The sequence below is a fragment of the Megachile rotundata genome, chromosome 7, assembly GCF_050947335.1.
Source record: "Megachile rotundata isolate GNS110a chromosome 7, iyMegRotu1, whole genome shotgun sequence".
NCBI classification, from domain to species: domain Eukaryota; kingdom Metazoa; phylum Arthropoda; class Insecta; order Hymenoptera; family Megachilidae; genus Megachile; species Megachile rotundata.
The window spans coordinates 8,853,835-8,875,525 of record NC_134989.1 but is presented as its reverse complement, the minus strand read 5'-3'; the positions used below and the strand labels follow the sequence as shown (position 1 = coordinate 8,875,525).

Here is a 21,691-nt window from a genome sequence, read left to right as displayed (position 1 = left end):
CAAATTCTCAAATTCTTAAACTCTCGATCCTTCATTTCTTAGATTCTCAAATTCTTAAATTTGAAATAGCTCAATATGCTTGAAATCTTTGATTACCAAAATCGTTAATTTTAATCCTCTCAAATTCTCAAACTCTCAAACACTAAAATTCTCAAACTCTCAAACGCTAAAATTCTCAAAATTTACAAACTTGCAAGTTTTCAAATTCTTTCAAAAATCATTTAGATTGCTCACTACATAATCCATACATTGAACTATAAATTCCAGAAATAAACGAAACCTTATTGGAATACATATGCCTTTATTTATCAAAATTCGGTAGAAATGTTAACAATGGAAATTAATATATAGATGGCTCGTCATCTTGATGATTAAGAGGTTTACGGATCACCGAATTCGCACCCAAAAAATTATTATACAATTGGGGCGTATGGTCTTGTCCTATTCTTTGATTACGCATTTCTGGTTGTTCGCCATCGGAGGTGCTGCTGATTTCGCTCCTATGAATCGATAAAATTATTATTACAAGTTATTAGTCGAACTTCAATATTCATTACTTAATCAATATTTCAATAGAATATAATTTCTATATTCTTCAATTTTTATTAAAATTTCCCTCCCTCATAGAATCTTACCTCAAACTTAATAGACAAAACTAATAAACAATTAATTTTTAAAAGTTTTACATTATTGCTTACAAAATAAATCAATATTTTAATTGAATAACATTTTTAAAGTAACGCCATATTGAAACGCGGTATAACTATATCTTTCTCAAGCTTAATATTTGATTTTCATAATTACAAACATTCTACATTCACTGCAACTGTTTTTTATTTTTAATTTTTATATTTAATGATACAAGATAGAATATATTTGTCAATGTTGATAATAGAATAAATTTTTCAATGTTCACAACAGAATACATTTATCGATGTTCATAACACAATATATCTAACAATGTTCCTAACAAAATAAAATTATCAATGATCATAATAAAATACATTTATGAATGTTCATAACAGAATATATTTGTCAATGTTCCACGAACATAGAATATATCTTCAACGTTCAATTTATCTCTCACAATCTCGATTAGTACCCAACTGAATGAAAATACTAGAATACCTAGCGTGTAAGCTGATATTCAATGAAAACTTTCTCACACAAAACGAAGATACGATACGGGGTCTATGTACCTCGAACCGCAGTGAATGTATTAATTAAAAATTTCTTTAAATCCTTTTATTTAACCGCGGTTATTGTTGCGTGTTTAAATCGTTTCAAACTTTCTTTTCTTCGCTGTTAATTCACGCACATTTGCCTCGTTCAAAGTTAAGGTTGTCGCTCACTAATAGAATAATTAACAACACAGAACACTAATTTTCGTAATTATGTGTATTTTAGAATTATCGGTTTAACATGCATGTTAGTAAGATGAATGTGTCGTTAACATGCTGTTCTGTTATTTATATTTATAACAGAGTGAAACAATTAATAATTCAATTGTTAACAGCTTTGTTCCTGATTTTTGATTTTCTGAGATACATTCACTATTTTCCATGAATTTTTATAATATATTGTAAATATAATATTATGTACATATATGTATAATTTTATAAATATAATGTATTATAGTAGACAATATTTTGATTATAATGATTTAAAATTGGTATTTCAAGCTTGTATGAGAAATGTACCGATGTCAAACCAGGAGGTGGCGCGTGAGAGGCTGAATCAGATAGAGCTATGGCTCCAACTGGTCAGAATAGAAAAATCCTTCCATTTCCAAATTCTTACATACTCAAATTGCTTCAGCCGCAAATCGCTATATCCCCAAGTCGGTACATCCCCAAATTGTTACGTCCCCAAATCCCTACATCCCCAAATTCCTATATTACCAAATTTCTGTATTTCCAAATTCCTATACCCCCAAATTCCTACATTTCCAAATTCTTATATTTGCAAATTCCAACGTTTCCAAATTTCTACATCCCCAAATTCCAACGTTTCCAAATTTCTACATCCCCAAATTCCAACGTTTCCAAATTTCTACATCCTCAAGTCCCTGCATCCCCAAATCTCTACATCCCCAAATCGGTACATCCCCAAATTGTTACATCCCCAAATCCCTACATCCCCAAATTCCTATATTACCAAATTTCTGTATTTCCAAATAACTATACCCCCAAATTCCTACATTCCCAAATTCTTATATTTGCAAATTCCTACATTTCCAAATTTCTACATCCCCAAATTCCAACGTTTCCAAATTTCTACATCCTCAAATCCCTGCATCCCCAAATCTCTACATCCTCAAATTCCTACATCCCCAAATTCCAACGTTTCCAAATTTCTACATCCTCAAATCCCTGCATCCCCAAATCTCTACATCCTCAAATTCCTACATCCCCAAATCGGTACATCCCCAAATCGATACGTCCCCAAATCGGTATATTCCCAAATCGCTACGTCCCCAAATAGCTGCGACTCCACTGGGTCAGAATAGAAAAATCCCTCCATTCCCAAATCCCCATATTCCCAAATTCTTACAAACCCAAATTGCTTCAGTCGCAAATCGCTATATCCCCAAATTCCTACATCCCCAAATCGGTACATCCCCAAATCGATACGTCCCCAAATCGGTATATTCCCAAATCGCGTTGTCCCCAAATAGCTGCGGCTCCAATTGGTCAGAATAGAAAAATGGACGCCTCACACGTATTTTCGGCGGTATATTGGCTCTCGAGGTTGCACACCAATTAGGCCAAAAACAATGACAGGCAAATGTCTCGAGAGTGAGATAGAATTGCGTTCCGCAGATATTATTATTCTTATTTGTCGAAATATGACTGAAAGTGTTCACGGTAGGGAGCTTCTTCCACTTCACGCGCCAACTCATGGGTTGACATCTTTAACTAGTTCGTTGGATCGATTCCTAAAATATACGCTTTGATATTGCGTGATTAGTCGTTGCATTAGCAAAATCTCATTATCACATATGATATGTCTTAGGAAGTTTAATCGCGTGCTTTAAACTCCGCCTTGAACGCACGTGTGTTTGATTTATGATCAGTCGGTAGCCGAGAATAAGGGGTGCTATGTTTCTAATTATGTCAAGTTTACACAACTTTTGAGTAATGGATAATTGACGGGTTGTTAGTGTTCGGCACAAGAAAACATTGTTCAGAATTTGTACTCCATCATGTCACTCTTTTTTACTCCGCAAACTAAGTGCAACAAATATGAACTTCATTGCACAAATTTTTATCAGAAAATACTAAATTGTTATAGCAGTGTTATGAACTACTAAAATACGTGACAATAATGATACAAGACTAATATTTTCTCAAAAGCAATTACGGCAAAACAATACACTTGACTTTGATCTTTACTTGCGTCCACTTTTATAATCTACTATCTTATTAATACATATTGTGTTAATAATGCAACCAAATTAAATTCAGAACAAAGATCTATCAAGATCCAACTTCTCAATCCACGCACTTGCAATAAATATTCAGTGAACTCATCAATATCGACCCGATCTTCCTAATGTTCCATTTAACTACTTCATGAACTAGCAGCTGGATCATCTTACTAATTTAACTTCCCATAAATTATGGCTTCGTATACAGAGATGGAAAGACGTTCGATCATGGTTCACGAGTACTCGCTTGGCCTGGTTGCAGTTAGCAACATTCTTAACAAAGTTAATTACGACAGCCTGGATCACGAGACATCGGTTAGTTGCTCGTTCTTCCGTAATCGAAATTTTACAAAGCTTATCGGCACGCCATGGCCGACAGGTACATGTACACTCAGGTGCAACGATTCCTTTTAATAAAGTCACGTAGGTACTTCGTCAGATTTCATTTTCATATTTTCAAATTTCTGCATTCTCGTATGTTTCTGTATTAATATAATCAAATTTCTGTGTCTTCAAATTTCTATATCCACAAATTTCTGCATAGTGAAATTTTTATGTGCTTAAACCTTTACATCTCCAAATTCTTATATACTACAAACTATGCATCCCCAAATCCTCGCCTCCCCAAAATAATATGTCCCAAAATTTGTACGTCTCCAAATTTCCATATTCACAAATTTCTATGAACTCAAATTCCTATATATCCTAAATTTCTATGCCTCCAAATTCCTACATGCCCAAATCTCCATATCCCTAAATTTCTATGCCTCCAAATTCCTATACACCCCAAATCTCTATATCTTCAAATTTCTATGTCCCTAAATTCCTATACACCCCAAATTCCTATGTCCCCAAATTTCTATATCCCCAAATCTCTATATCCCCAAATTTCTATGTCGCCAAATTTCTATATATCCCAAATTCCTACATTGCCAAAATCCGTACATACCAAAATCTCCACATCCCCAAATCCCAAACTTCCCAAACTCCCACTCCTTCAAAACCCTACTCCCCAAATTCCTAAACCACCCTCAAGCAAACCTTCCCAAAAATCCATAAGAAATAAACGAACAACCACCTCCTCTCACTTGATAACCACATTCTGTCCTGAAAAAGCAGACTTGCTCTAGACTGTACATGCATACAACCATTCCATCAGGCCATTCCGTATAGCTGTAGAACACAATCGACCCAAACAACGAATCCATATTCCGTGCCAGGATGCACCTGCCTACCTGACAAATCGCCGAAGTTATTCGACGGTGAACCGCGATTTTATCCTTTCATTAGAGCTGAAGAATCTGGGAAGGGAAGTGGGTGGACGGAAAGAGAAGCAACTCGGTCATGTAACCGCAACTAGCATGGAGCTGTTTCTCTCCTTTAGGGAGAGAAATTTATCAGTTACTCGAATTTCTGTTTGCGTAACACGCGGAGAAAGTATGACTATTAATAAACTTTCTGGTCACAATGGTTATCGATTAGAAAAATTATTAGAATACGAATTTGATGAAATATGTGTGATAACTTAAGAGAATGACTATGGTATAAGTATATTTGGGTGTAATAGGTAGAAATTTGGGAATTTTGTGGGGGATGCAATTTGATGGGGGATAATTTTGTGGGGGATGGAATTTGATAATTTGGTAATTTGGGGATTTAGAAATTTGGAGATTTGGTAATTTGGTAATTTGGTAATTTGGTAATTTGGTAATTTGGTAATTTAGAGATTTGGCGATTTAGAAATTTTGTAATTTGGAGATTTGGAAATTTGGTAATTTGGTAATTTGGAGATTTGGAAATTTGGAGATTTGGAGATTTGGAAATTTGGTAATTTGGTAATTTGGTAATTTGGTAATTTGGTAATTTGGTAATTTGGTAATTTGGTAATTTGGTAATTTGGAAATTTGGAAATTTGGTAATTTGGAGATTTGGTAATTTGGTAATTTGGTAATTTGGTAATTTAGAGATTTGGCGATTTAGAAATTTTGTAATTTGGAGATTTGGAAATTTGGTAATTTGGTAATTTGGAGATTTGGAAATTTGGAGATTTGGAGATTTGGAAATTTGGTAATTTGGTAATTTGGTAATTTGGTAATTTGGTAATTTGGTAATTTGGTAATTTGGTAATTTGGTAATTTGGTAATTTGGTAATTTAGAGATTTGGCGATTTAGAAATTTTGTAATTTGGAGATTTGGAAATTTGGTAATTTGGTAATTTGGAGATTTGGAAATTTGGAGATTTGGAGATTTGGAAATTTGGTAATTTGGTAATTTGGTAATTTGGTAATTTGGTAATTTGGTAATTTGGTAATTTGGTAATTTGGTAATTTGGAAATTTGGAAATTTGGTAATTTGGAGATTTGGTAATTTGGTAATTTGGTAATTTGGTAATTTAGAGATTTGGCGATTTAGAAATTTTGTAATTTGGAGATTTGGAAATTTGGTAATTTGGTAATTTGGAGATTTGGAAATTTGGAGATTTGGAGATTTGGAAATTTGGTAATTTGGTAATTTGGTAATTTGGTAATTTGGTAATTTGGTAATTTGGTAATTTGGTAATTTGGAAATTTGGAAATTTGGTAATTTGGAGATTTGGAAATTTGGTAATTTGGTAATTTGGAAATTTGGAAATTTGGTAATTTGGAGATTTGGTAATTTGGTAATTTGGAGATTTGGAGATTTGGAGATTTGGAGATTTGGAAATTTGGTGATTTGGTAATTTAGTAATTTTTCTAATTTGATCATTTGGTAAGTTGATAAGTTAGTAATTTGGTAATTTTCTAATTTGGTAATTTGCTAATTTGATAATTTGATAATTTTCTAATTTGCTTATTTGCTCAGTTGCTCATTTGCTAATTTGCTAATTTCCTCATTTGCTCATTTACTAATTTGACAACTTCATAATTTAACAAATTAATAATTCAATAATTTGACAATTTAACGATTCAAAACTTCAAAAATGTGAAAAATTATAATATTGAAATTTATAAAACTGTGACATGAAGTGTACGAGGTGTGTTACATGTTTAGTCCTTCACGCTACGTGGGGCCGATCCACCCCGGTCCCTATTTAGTTACGCCACTGTGTATGAAACGAATGAATCACGATCAGACGTAACCACTGCTCGGTAGAACGCAGCCTGTAATCAAATAAGATCTCCCATACGATCCAGTGAACAACACTCATACTCGCGAAAGTCTGGCACCTCGCATTACCAGCAAAACTCGTTGTTCGGTTGCGCTCCACTCTCTAAACACGACAAAGGTTTCATCAAAATTAAGGTTCAAAACGTCAGTTTGTTTCCATATGTAGTCACCTTTGGGTAACACATCTATATGTTAACTGGTTGTATATGAAAAGGTTTCAACAAAATTAAGGTTCAAAACATCACTTTGATTCCATATGTGGACAATATGTAGTATTTGGATAACACGTCTATATATTAAGTTATACATCCAAAGGTTTCATCAAAATGAAGGTTCAAAACATCAGTTTGGTTCCATATGTAGCCACCTTTAGATAACACGTCTATATATTAAATTGTTGTATATCAAAAGCCTGACACGATTTGACATCGCAAAACAGCACTTCACACATAGTAAAAAAATTTAATAAGCCCTCATTAAAATGACCATGTAAATTCTTCGTTAACATTCGTAAGTCAGACATCTTAGCCCACATCAGATATAACAAAATGAATTTCGAACTATCATTATAAATAAAAACATCTGCACCTCGCAGTATCTAAATGTTCATACAGCTTGAAACTTTTTCATCTCTCACTGAATTCAAAAAAACTTTCTCGTGCAAACCCAATTAAAAATCGAATCGACCTGCTAGTAGAACCGCAAACGAAATGAAACGGTTCATCGTACAACCAGAGCACGATTTTCATTAATTGATTTCGTTTACCACAACCCAAGCTTCAAGTAAAAATCTAATGGACGAAAGTAAAAGAGTCTATTTTCAGATAGACGAGAAAGTCCCTTGCGGTTATTTATTACGCTCATTATTTTCCCCCATATTTTCAGAAGGTTCATTCCAGGTCTTTTTAACAGCCGTTAACACAGTCTTCCTCATTGCAGTAGGATGCCCGTTAATTATAGTTATGTATTTTTATTGCACGCCGCACGGTCGATCCGACTCCAAGAAACACTGGCAATTTGCAAGAGTGTGAATCACGAAAGCCGAGCGAGAAAAGGCGGACTCTCTGAAAATCGATGGGCTCGACTTCAAGGCTTGACGTAACGAAAGTTTAATAGATGCCATGTTTCCTTTGAGAAAATGGCTGAACAAATCATTCCACCTCGTGCAAGGATATGGACTTCCTTTCCGTTAGCTTTTATAGTTCATGGTTTGGATCCTTGAGTTTCGATATATAGGATCTTTCTGTGTTCCGTTTCAAGCAATTACGGTGAAGTACGCAATGATTAACACCTTGATTTAGAATTCTGTTATGGAGGATACGTATTTGGTGAGGTTCTAGGGTGCAACGGAGGAGTTGATGAGGTCTTTTTTTGAGAGTGAAGTGAAGGTTTGTGAAGTGAGTTAGGTTTATAATTTGAGAACTTGGGAATTTGCGAAATTATGAGATTAGGGAGTTGGAAGTTTGGGAAATTAGCAAATTGGAGATTTGGGAGTTGGAAACTTGGGAATTTGGGAATTAGGGAATGTGGGATTGGGACATGTGGGAATTGGGATATGTGGGAACTGGAATATGTGGAAATTGGGATATGTGGAATTGGGACATGTGGGAATTGGGATATGTGGAATTGGGACATGTGGAAATTGGGATATGTGAAAATTGGGATATGTGGAAATTGGGATATGTGGAATTCGGATATGTGGGAATTGGGATATGTGGAAATTCGGACATGTGGGAATTGGGATATGTGGAATTGGGACATGTGGAAATTGGGATATGTGGAATTCGGATATGTAGGAATTGGGATATGTGGAAATTCAGATATGTGGGAATAGGGATATGTGGAATTGGGACATGTGGGAATTGGGATATGTGGAAATTGGGACATATGGAAATTGGGATATGTGGAATTGGGACATGTGGAAATAGGGATATGTGGAAATTGGGATATGTAAAATTGAGATATATGGAAATTGGGATTTGTGGAATTCGGATATGTAGGAATTGGGATATGTGGGAATTGGGATATGTGGAAATTCGGATATGTGGGAATAGGGATATGTGGAATTGGGACGTGTGGGAATTGAGATATGTGGAAATTGGGATATGTGGAAATTGGGATATGTGGGAATTGGGATATGTAGAATTGGGACATGTGGAAATAGGGATATGTGGAAATTGGGATATGTGAAATTGAGATATATGGAAATTGGGACATGTGGAATTGGGACATGTGGAAATTGGGATATGTGGAATTGGAACATGTGAAAATTGGGATATGTGGAATTAAAACATGTCAAAATTGGAATATGTGGAATCGAGGCATGTGGAAATTGAGGAACGTAGTAATTTGCTAATGTGGTAATTTTCTAACTTTGTACCTTAATAATAAAATCGCCCCAGAAAACACAGTCCTACGATAAAAAATATCACAAGACAATTGCACAATCTTTAAACCATTTTGTAACATCTAGCATACTCTCTCTTACGATCAACAACAACTATATGTCATGTTATATATTTTTCAGCGATTGTTACAACGATTAAGAACTAATTACAAGTATGCCACCGTTAGAACGTTCTAAATGTTCTACCAAGTTTGATGGCATTATGTTAATGGAGTTTACGGAAGCAGAACCGGAACTAACAAAGAATTAAACCTCGAATAGGGTCAATTTGTCCCACGGAACTGCACGCTGTCGCTTTAAGGGAATAAAGGAAGTGTCCAACGTCAGAATAATGAGCGTCGACCGAAAAAGGCAAGTAACGCGTGTTTTACTTCCAATTATCTTCGTACGAAAATCAAGTATTTCAATTGTTACTTTAAACCAGAAGCGGATTACGTACACTGGTCTCATTAAAGGAGGACAATGAAGAAGCGAAGATGAACGACCGGGATCATCCGTAGAAGGGTTGGACGTAATACAATTAAAAGCGACGGAATAAGTCAGCAATTTCTCTTACGATTCTTTGTGAGGAAATTTTTTCTTTGCGAGGATTCTTTTTACGAGGAAAATTTTTACAAATCACCTTACACTTCTGAACAAATTATAAATACTTCATTATTTGAGGAATGAGTATGTTTAGCAAAACGTATAGTGGTCTCTGAGATTGTTAAAAGCAATCAAGGTTTCTTATGTATATATTGGTTTTTGAGATCGATAGGAACAATCAAGTTGTATAAAAAATAAACTAAACCTATTAGTTCAGCTAAATTTGAAAATCTGGCAAAATAGGAAATTTTTCTGAAATTTTCAAACTGTACAATTATTAAATTCTTTGTGACAATTAAAAAATGTATAACTTATATAAAATTGAAAACTTAAAAATTTCAAAATAATTTCAGTATTTAAAAATGTCTGTATTTATACATTTTTTTATTGGAAATTTCATTCGAATTTGAAAATGTGATAAATGAAAATTGCAACATTCCTAAATTTAATAAGTATACAAATTAACAAAGACTTTCATTTTATCAGCAACCAAATTCACTTATCTAAGGTGTTTATCAGATATTTACTATCTATAATCGATAATTTTTAAATTCCTCGGTTAAAAAAAAAAACAATTGAAAATTCGATAATTCCACAATTAAAAAATAGAAACTTCAATGTTAAAAATCGCGAAAAATGCAGTTTGTAAATAGGAAGAGGGTTGACCATTTTATCCGTGACAAAACTGGCGGCCATTTCGAGTAAGCTAATAAGGGTAAAGACGATGAACCGGTCAAAAGTGTTTCCGGCGGCGTTACCGGGAGTGTCGCCGACGTTCAACGAATGTAAACCGACCACAATAACGATACCGTTACCGATTTTTTAACGTGGTTAGCACGCGAGTAGGTTTACCGAACGGAGCCGCACCGATGCGCCGCAATCTTCTACCCGCTCGCCATACCACTGTGCGCAATTGTACATTCGATATCTTCGCAGAGGGCTGCGGCTTTAAAGTGTGCTGAGAACGCGCACGCGAAAACTGGAGCAAAACGAGAAAATACTGCACGTGCAACCTGTTACCGAGACTATTAGCTCCGCTACTAACTTCCATACGATTTTTAACCCTTTGTACTCTTTCATTTTTTACCTAACGACTTCTTAATTTGGATGGGAATAATTATTTATGTAATAATAATACGAATTGGGATATGTGGGATTTGGGATATGCGGGAATTGGGATATGTGGGAAATGGGATATGTGGAAATTGGGACATGTGGAAATTGGGATATATGGAATTAGAACATGTGGGAATTGAAATATGTGGAATTAGGACATGTGGAAATTGAAATATGTGGAAATTGGGATATGTGGAATTGGGACATGTGGGAATTGGAATATGTGGAAATTGGGATATGTGGAATTGGGACATGTGGGAATTGAAATATGTGAAAATTGGGATATGTGGAATTGCGGCATGTGGGAATTGGAATATGTGGAATTGAGTCATTCATTTTATACTTACATTATACTCAGTATAGTAAAAAAAAAATAATATAATTTACATAACTCGAAACAAAAATGAAATAATTTTAATATTAATTCTTAATGATGATGTTTAAAGTAATGTTTAAAAAATATATTTTAAAATAAATTGCACTAATAATCCAGTTATTTAAAATCATCCAAATTATTCAATTTTTTGTACCTCTGATATAACACATAATATAACAAAGAAAAATTAACAAGAAAATAGAAAGAACCTAATTTTGATAATTAAATAACCTCAAATTATCTTTACAAGTCTTAAACAATTTGAAAATACCTGTATTTAATTATTCATAAAAATTCCCCGTTAAAATTGTCAGATTTTATTGTTATTGAAGTGCAAGAAGCTTACATGAATGTATTTTACCAACGATGAAAGCATAGATATGTTTCCTCCGAGATTAATCGAGCAACGTGTTTATCATTCTGCTCTCGTAGATTATCATATCTGTTTACGATTGTTACAATCAAACGTTTCAATGACTTCCATGTTTCCAATGAAAGCAATTAACTGATCAATATAAATCGTTCCCGATCAATCGATTGCATCTTGTAGTGCAAATTAGCGGATTGAAAAATGAACGATGTGTTATTGTACGTTATTTACTACGTATAACACTGTTGGTGAGTCTTGAAGTATTTATGCGATGTAAATCAATGACACACCAGGTGCGTCATATAGGTGCCTATACTGATGCATCAATTTACGTTGTCTATACAATGAGATCAATGGTGCACAATGTGTATTTTATAGTAGACTGTCTTCGCAAGTTTTTATGAACTAAAATACAGTTTCAAGAACGAAATTCTGAAGTGTAGAATTCAGAAACTCAAAAATGATATAATCTCATAATTTCGAATTTTAGTTTCAAGTCTTTTGAGTAAAAAAATTTCAAAGTTCTCAATTTCTGAAATTTCAAAGATTAGAAACTTTCAGAGCCTTTAGATTCACAATTCCCAACATTAAAAAATTCCTAAGTCCCAAAATTCTAAAATTTCAAAACTTCAAAATTCAAAAATTCCTAAATCCCAAAATTCTAAAACATAAAAATTTCAAAATTCTAATATTTCTAAGTCCCAAAATTCTAAAATTTCAAAACTTCTAAATTCAGAAATTCAAAAGTCCCATATTCCTAAAATTCAAAAATTTTTAAATCCAAAAATTAAAAAATTCCTTAGTCTAAAATTCCAGAATTCCAAAATCTAAAAATTCAAAAATCTCATATTTCAAAACTTGCAAACTGTAAAAGTTCCACGTCCCTAAATTCGCAAAATTAAAAAATTCCAAAATTCAAAAGATCAAAAATAAAGCTTCAAAACCCGCACCGTCTACCTATAGAATAAAATTGATGACGCGTCATATCTACAATTTCTATGCGATATAACCGGTTACCCGCCGTGTCTGTTTTATACTGCCCATAAGCACAATGAAATCGATAACGCACCGTATGCGTCTACAAAGTCTATGCAATGAAATCGATGACGTAGCGTGTGCGTACTATAGTAGGTACTTATGTAATGCAACCAATGACATACCATATGGGTTCTATAGTATCCGACAAGTACAATCAATGACACAACGTATACGTTCTATAATACTTATTCGATATAAGCGGTGACACACCATATGCGTTTTATAATACCTTTAGTATATAATTAATAACGCAACGTATGTGTTCTATAATATTTTTGTGATGGAATTGTTGACGCACCGTATGCGTTCTATGATGTTTTTATGAAATAAGTAGTGACGTACCGTATGCGATCTATAATATTTTTATGAAACAATTAATGACGCACCGTATGCGTTCTATAATATTTTTTAAGAAACAAGTAGTGATGCACCGTATGCGTTTTATAATATTTTTTAAGAAACAAGTAATGACGCACCGTATGCGTTCTATAATATCTTTACGAAGAAATTCATGACGCACCGTATGCGTTCTATAATATTTTTGCAAAGGAATTGACGACGCACCGTATGCGTTCCATAATATTTTTACGAAGTAATTAATGACGCACCATATGCGTCCTATAAGATTTTTATAAAGAAATTGATGACGCACCATATGCGTCCTACAATAATTTTACAAAGGAAATAATGACGCACCGTATGCGTTCCATAATATTTTTACGAAGTAATTAATGACGCACCCTTCGCGTCCTGTACTATTTTTACTATGCTCTACTATCTTTATACTATCATCAAAAATTGAATTAGATATTACTTTAATCTTTAACAAATCGTACCAAACATTTTCATAACATTTTGTCATATTTATTTTCCACAGTTCCAGGTATTAATGAATACGATTATTTTCAGTTACAAAATTTGTAATAATATAAGTGTATAAAAATAAAAATTCTGTATAAAAATTTGAGTGTCATCCATATATAAGTGACATGGCAGTCAAAGGGTTAATGACGCACCATATGCGTTCTATACTATCTACGCAATGCGATCGATGACGCACCATATGCGTTCTATACTATCTACGCAATGCGATCGATGACGCACCATATGCGTTCTATAGTATCTACGAAATACAATCGATGACGTACCATATGCATTCTATAATATCTTTGTAATGCAATCGATGACGCAGCATGTGCATTCTACAATACCTGTCCAATAAAGATGATAATGAACTGTTCGGTAAACGAGATCTGTATTGTATGTCTTTGTAATACAATCACATTGTATGCGCCAGACATTGTCTGTGCAGGGTCAAGTAGGGCAATTGGAAATGCGAATCGAACGTAGATGTCTATTGGGAAATTTGTTGAGTTTGTCAAGTTTGTCAGTTTGATTTTTTTCTGATATGCATTTATTTTTATCATATTTGAACCTGATGGAATTAATTGGTAAAAAATTGATATTTTCAAAAGTTGAACCTGATGAAATTAATATTTAAACAATTGATATTTTCAAAGATACTAAAAAATTATAACTATGGAAATAAAATTGTATATATAACTATTGAAAATTTATTATTATGGAATAAAATTATTATGGAAATAAAATTGTACATATAACTACAAGAATAGAAATGATACATTTAACTATTGAAACAAAATTGTCCACATAACTATAAAAACAAACTTATACAAACGTTAATTAACAGACTTTAAACGTACAAAAATTTGCGTTAGTTTAAAGTAATTAAAAGTTTGTAAAAACTTAAAGAAGAACTGTGGTACAGTTCGAAAGAAAGTTTCAACTTCTGTTAATTGTCTTATAGTAAGACCTCAACCCCAAAGGGATAACCTTGTTCAGTACACTGCGGGTTTATTTAGACTCAACTTATAAACTAATTAACTACCGTTTCTAGGTGATCTATACATCAGGTACATATGTATTCAGATATACAATGCACCTATAACAATACACGGAAACATGATCGTACAAATGTATAGTGAATTTAAGAGTAAGTGGAGTTAGATATTGTTAAAGAACATGAAAGAATTTCTTCGATGATACTATTAACTTATAGTTGAATTATTTTATAAAAAAATGTTAAACGAAGTTACTCGTGTTATATAGTAGTGAAGAAAGTTATTGTATCATATAAAAGATGTTGAAGAAAATTATTTGTATTATATAAAAAATCTTAAGAAAATTATTATATCAAAAATGTATAAAAAATTATTATATCAAAAATGTACAAAAAATTATTATATCAAAAATGTAAAAAAAATTATTATATCAAAAATGTAAAAATATTATTACATCATATCAGAAATACAAGAAAGTTGCCATATGATAAAAAAATGTAAGAACCTTGATCCTTCGCTACTTTAACAACGTTTGTGTTTTAGAGCCAATATATCAATTTAATTAAAAAGTAATTGAAAAGTCAAGCTACGTTGTGCGAATGCAGTCGATTTCGAATCGATTCCGAGACTCTTGAGCAACAGATCGTTCAAAGGTTGAAGAACGGAACGAATAATAATTTAACTCACCGTGTAATTGTCGAGTATAAAAATCGCTTACCCGATTGTACTTGATCTACTAAATCCGCTTTCACCGTTCACGTTGTCCTGAAGGTAGCGTTCGTGACGATCTTCGCTTCGAATGCGGACTAAAGGGACTGTTCGAGGCTCTTGATCTCTAAGCCTTTCCGTTGGCCTTCTAAAGAGTACAATTATTGTAGTCTTTCTTAGTGGAAGCCCTTCCTTTTGATCGCCTCTTCAAACGATCGTCTAAACAATGCTTGTGGAACCAAACTACTTTCTTTTGTAACGAAACTACAACCCTGTTTAATCCGTCGACTCGCGTTGCCTTTGTTACTCAAACAAGAAACTTTTAATTATACCTGTTTACTTATTAAGTTTGTACGAATCATAATTGAATTTACCCCAACGGGTTAGCCAGAGCTTCCCTGAATTCCAAAATATTCCTCGCCGCAATATTTTCACGGTTCAACGTGGTGACGAAAAGCCCGTCCGTTTCGGAGGTGTTCATAGAAATGGAAATCATTCGAATAGGCTCGGTTTCGACCAACGTGGAAGAAGTCGGATTCATGGTTTGATTTCCCGTCTGATATTCGCCTGTAAGGAAGCCCGACTAAAATTCGTGACGCACGAATCGATGAATATTACATTACTGGACTTCCGTGTCGTCCACCAGAAAAAGATGGTAACACGACAAAACGGAATTTCCCTGGTAAATTATATATCTCTATCGTGACGAATACTTCCTTGAATTTTTATAACCATTTCCAATTAATCAAGCTAGTCAGTGGAATTAATGGTGTAGATTGTAACGATAAATATAATTGTAATTGATATGTTTGCATTTTATTAGAATGAATGTGTGGAGATTATGTATGCAAATGTATGTATGAAGATGATGTATGAAACTATGTATGAGGATATATCATATGAAACTATACTATGAAGATTATGTATGAAGATCATGTATGAAACTCTATATATGAAGACGATGTATGAAGCTGTTTGTATGAAGATCATGTATGGAACTGCACATATGAAGATCATGTATGGAACTGTATATATGAAGATCATGTATGGAACTGTATATATGAAGATCATGTATGGAACTGTATATATGAAGATCATGTATGGAACTGTATGTATGCAGATCATATATGAAACTCTATATATAAAGACGATGTATGAAGCTGTATGTATGAAGATCATGTATGGAACTGTATATATGAAGATCATGTATGAAACTGTATGTATGAAGATCATGTATGAAACTCTATATATGAAGACGATGTATGAAGCTGTATGTATGAAGCTATATGTATGAAACCCATGTATGAAGCTGCATGTATGAACATGAAGTATGAACATGGTGTATGAAACTGTATGTATGAGGACGATATATGAAGCTGTATGTATGAAGACCATATATGAAACTGTATGTATGAACATGAAGTATGAAGATGATGTATGAAACTGTATGTATGAGGACGATATATGAAGCTGTATGTATGAAGACCATATATGAAACTGTATGTATGAACATGAAGTATGAAGATGATGTATGAAACTGTATGTATGAAAATGATGCATGAAGATGATGTATGGAACTGTATGTATGAAGATGAAGTATCAAACTACATGTATAAAAATAATATATAAAAATACATGTATGAAGATGATGTCATGAAACTGTATATATGAAGACGATGTATGGAACAGTATGTATGAAGATGAAGTTTGAAGATGATGTATGGAGCACCAGGTATGAAGATGATGTATGGAACTATATGTATGAAGATGATGTATGAAGATGATGTATGAAGCACCATGTATGAAGACGATATATGAAACTGTTGAGAGAATATGTACCTCAAAGCATTGTTAGGTAAAAACTAATTATGTTTGCTTCATTTAACCACAAGTTCAATAAGATAGATGATATTTAGACTTCTTAATGATTCAAAGCACATATAATGTAATATTGTGTAACGTGCGCTACTTGCCAAAAGCATGAATTTGACAAAAATACTTAGACTATGAGTTTTTAATACTAACTCTACCAAAGAAGTCAAAATGACTATTTAACATGTTTCGTATTTTTATTACAAACTTGATCAAGTTTTTCTTGTTTAGCCTTGCTAAGTTTGTCAAATATCAGATAATTCCCTTCACAAAAAATACTAGAACAAAATGTACATATCCCCAATAAATCTTCAATATCCATTAAAACCTTAATAATTAAATTTCCTAATTAAAAACGTAAAAGTATTGTAACTTTATTTAACCAACGACGAAAGCTAGAGAGACTTTAACAATGCACGAGCAAACTATGAATGACTAAACAGAAGTATTTCGACGAGAGAATTATTGAGCCCGCATAAGTGAGTTTGCCTCTCCATACCCCCATAATCAATCAAATTGAAAGTACTACTTGTATTCGCGGCAGAAGCTGAAGATCCTTCAAAATCGAGTGCCGAGAAATAATTCGAAGAGTCATCGTGTGTGTCGTGCCAGACTGTTTCGGCTACAGGGTTCTCTGACCAAATCGAATCCCCGTCTTCCGTAATATTCAGATCGTTGATGGTGGACACTGACAAATCGATAGTATTATGTAAATAAAGATTGAGTTGTTTGATTTTTGAATTATTAAGTGATTCGTTGACATCAGTGTTGAACGTCATGTTAAATTTGTTGTTAGATATTTTAGCAGGTTATGAGTTTAGGGATTTGGGGATTTGAGGAATGGAGAATTTAGGGATTTGGGAACGTAAGATTCTGGGGGCATAGGAATTTGGGATGATAGGGATTTGGGGATAGAGGAATTTGGGAATGTGGAGATTTGGGAACGTAGAGATTTGGGGGTATAGGAATTTAGGAACGTAGGAATTTGGGGATAGAGGAATTTGGGAAGGTAGGGATTTTGGATTATGAGAATTTGAGGCCATAGGAATTTGGAAATGTGGAGATTTGGGAGCATAGAAATTTGGAAATATGAGGATTTGAGAGCATAGAAATTTGGGAATGTGAGGATTTGGAAGCATAGGAATTTGGAAAAGTAGAACTTTGGGAACGTGGAAATTTGGGAACGTAGGAATTTGGGAAAGTAGAAATTTGGAAACGTGGAAATTTGGAAATATAGAAATTTGGAAACATGGGGATTTGGAGACCTAGGAATTTGGAAATGCGAGGAATTGGAAGCATAGCAATTTTGAAACACTGAAATTGTAAACGAGTTAAAATTTGAAAATTTACACAACGCTTTATATTGCAGCATTCTCCACATATCCATGCTTGCAATAGTGGGTGAACGCCATTAATGCGTGCAAAAGCTAGTGTGAATGCAAACTTGTTCAACCGGTAACATAAATGATGGGAATAGAACTATCCAATAAATAAAGAGAAACCTATTTTACTTAAGGATTTATTGTGAATACTATATCATTTCGATAAATGTAGGGAAAATATGCGTACTTTCTATATTTGTTAAATATTACAGCATTAAAAAAAAATTGTTATACAGTTAAAAATAGAAGGCACACGTGAAAGAATTATTACAACTTGAATATTTACCACTTGAACTTTCCGACACCTCGTTTACAATATTTTGAGCGACTGCAACTGAAGAACCATCGATTGTTTCTTTTTCGACTCTGAGTTTGCCATTCCTCAATCTCAAACGTTTCAGGTAACGACCGACATTAGGTAGCTTCGATCTGATCTGTTTGTTATGATCGCTAAAGGTTTCGTTCAAAACAAGATAAAATGTCATGTCATGTGTGACATGTGAACAGCTAAATAAATATAGCTATCAGAAATATGAATTTATTCATTTTCTTTCTGTTTAGAATATTTCTGTAATAGTTTGTTTAAACGCTCTTAATAAAATATTGCATAAAATAATTTTGTTATATTACTTTCTCTAATTTTGTGAAATAATAATAAAATTTAAACTGTTATAAAATTAGCAAAAAATAATATAAATTTAACTCTCACAAATATAACAAAAAATAATAAAATTTGAACTCCTATAGAATTAGCAAAAAATAACAAAATTTGAACACTTAGAAAATTAACAAAAAATAATAAAAATTAAACCCATAAAATTAGCAAAAAATAATACAATTTGAAAACTCACAAAATTAACAAAAAAATAATACAATTTAAACTCCCATAAAATTAGCAAAAAATAATACAATTTGAAAACTCACAAAATTAACAAAAAATAATAAATTTTGAACTCTCATAAAATTAGAAAAAAATAAATCTAAATTGTCACAAAATTAACAAAAAATTATACAAATTTTCTACTAAAAAAATTTATTTGATGAAAAATTATACAACACTGTAAATTTGCAATAATAAAAAGACTACAAAAAATTCTATTTACTAAAAGTAAAAAATGTTATAAATAATTTTGTTCATTACAGAGTTTGCTATTTATTAATGTTCAAAAATACACCAATTATATACTACATTATTTTATGTAACATACTTGAAACAGACTATATAATTAAAAAATTCTTCAGAACATTCATAATTAAAAATATTAAACACTACAGTGACTAACAATTTTTAAAGCAACTTTTAATACAAAAGTAGTTAATAACTGGATAATTAAAATGATGACACAGAAATTAAAATACACTGTCACGACTAATAATTTTGTTATGAATATAAAACTCGTTTTGTTTACAGTTATGAATGGTTTGGTCGACCACTCCACAATTTTAAATGCGACAGATATTCTAGCAAGATCTGTTAGAAAAGCAGCTTATCCTCTTCGTGAATCTGTTTATGAAAAGTGCAATTCACTTATGTACGTATTTATAAACTTGATAATTATGCTCAACGTATGTACATTTTGTAATTCTATAACCGGTTTCAAGTAGCTAATCCTTAATTTCTTGTTTCATTTATTTATTTATAGCGCTTATTACAGTTACACTTTAGCAATTCTCAATCACCAACTTTATCTAACATTTTCAAAATCAAAACATTCAAAACCTTAACAAATATTCAGAGTAAAAATATCAAAATTTTATGTTCACTATTATATCCACAAATTTTTATAATAACACATTTCTACAATTTTGAATTATAAGTCAATTGAATATATTGTAATCTCTGAAAGATTAGAATAAAGAATAATAACTCATATTTAAAACATAATTATGAAAAAATTACTGCAGATCATAACGTCCATATATTCGGTTCACATTATGATAATAACATGCTAGCTTAATGATTAGTAAAACCATTAATTGCAGAAGAAAAAAAATGTAACAATCCTTGTAACCGGTACATTACTGAACTTCAAAAAAAAGAATAAAATAATAAAAGCAAATGTACTGTCATATCCCAGTAAAATCCTACACACACCTAAAATTATATTACAAAAAAAATATAGTCCCTCATTGATTAAAAAATATAGTCTCACATTGCTTCTCAAAATCATAAAATTTCCTACATTTCACAAACGTTAAACGAAACTTGAAATCTCACCTTCCTGGTTATATTACTGACAGACGGTTTCAAATTCTTAGCATTACTATTAGCGGGACCTTGCACGCCTAATTCCTCCGCGTCGTCCGACGCAGAGGCCCCACTTCCGGATACAATTCCGGACGGACGCTCATCGTTCATAGCGAAACTCAAATAATCGAGGAAAAAGCGCGCAGAAAATGGACCTTTAGGTTACTTGTCAATTTTCACGTCATCGGATCGACGTGATCCGTCGACTTTTCATCGACCGTCGATTTTTCACCGACACTGTTTTCATTGTTTTTCCTCGGTCACGTTCGATTTCGATGTTCGCAACGTAACCGATTCAACGCGCGTAAATTCTAAGACGCACTTGGTGTACATTGAAAGGTGAGCAACGGTGAAAACACGCGTGACAAATCGTGTCATTTGCATCAAACGCGAAGGACTTTGTAAGCTTAATCTTTCGTTAATTATGGCGTGTTTACAGTCACTGTACTTTGGAAGTTACAAATTGATCTGTTTTTGTATCCCCCATTTTATATTACTTTATTAACACTGAAAAATAGTGCACTCAAAACGAGTACATTTATTTAAAACTCAGAAAAGTGTCACTGTTACATATTTTAATATCTGCACTTCTCATGAATTATAACTATAACTAGGTTGCTTCGTTGACCAAAGATTTATATCTTTAAAGATCAAGTTTGAGTACACTGTCAACTGCACGGAAGCGGAAACACGCGATACAGCTCTGATTTTAAATATCCTAACGGAACACAATGGAACTCCAAAAAGATTCGTCCAAAACAGAAATATTCAAAATGAAAATAAAAACATTCAATTTAAAATAATGAATTACCAAATTATATGAAATTTATATTGGTCAATAATTTGTTATAAAAAACAGACTTGTAAGACCGTTGAAATAAAAGTTTCACAATTCCTGCATTTTGTGAAAAAATGACTCACTATAATTTGCCTTTAAATGAGAGGTATAAATGGTACAAGATTGACGTACGATTATAATAAAGAATACACTATTGACATTTCTGAGAATGCAAACGAGATGACGAAATAATTGCTTTTTAACAAAAGCAAGAATTGACAATTTGTTCTTGATGTGGCGATACAGGAAACAATCAGCAGATACGATTACGACGCTACGTGCTTTCACTGTAAGGTTGACAATCAATGAATC

General features: G+C 32.8%; 2 protein-coding genes across 7 annotated transcripts in view; both read right to left on the bottom strand.

Moving 5' to 3' along the window:
* The window catches only part of jvl (javelin-like), a 130,850-nt gene that overhangs the window by 108,549 nt on the left and 610 nt on the right, over positions 1-21,691 (bottom strand). The window lies entirely within an intron of this gene.
* Positions 282-21,674, bottom strand: LOC143264884 (uncharacterized). 3 transcript variants are annotated; one of them, XM_076534032.1, is made up of 6 exons: positions 20,512-21,674; positions 18,580-18,727; positions 17,438-17,599; positions 15,414-15,606; positions 15,050-15,187; positions 282-500 (listed from the first exon to the last, which is right to left on the bottom strand). In XM_076534032.1, the coding sequence occupies exons 1-6, from the start codon at positions 20,650-20,652 to the stop codon at positions 341-343; spliced, it is 942 nt and encodes a 313-aa protein (XP_076390147.1). In that variant the 5' UTR covers positions 20,653-21,674; the 3' UTR covers positions 282-340. The 3 variants fall into 3 exon arrangements, with proteins under 3 accessions (XP_076390147.1, XP_076390148.1, XP_076390149.1); XM_076534033.1 differs by having other exon boundaries at positions 17,441-17,599; positions 20,512-21,670; XM_076534034.1 differs by lacking the exon at positions 17,438-17,599.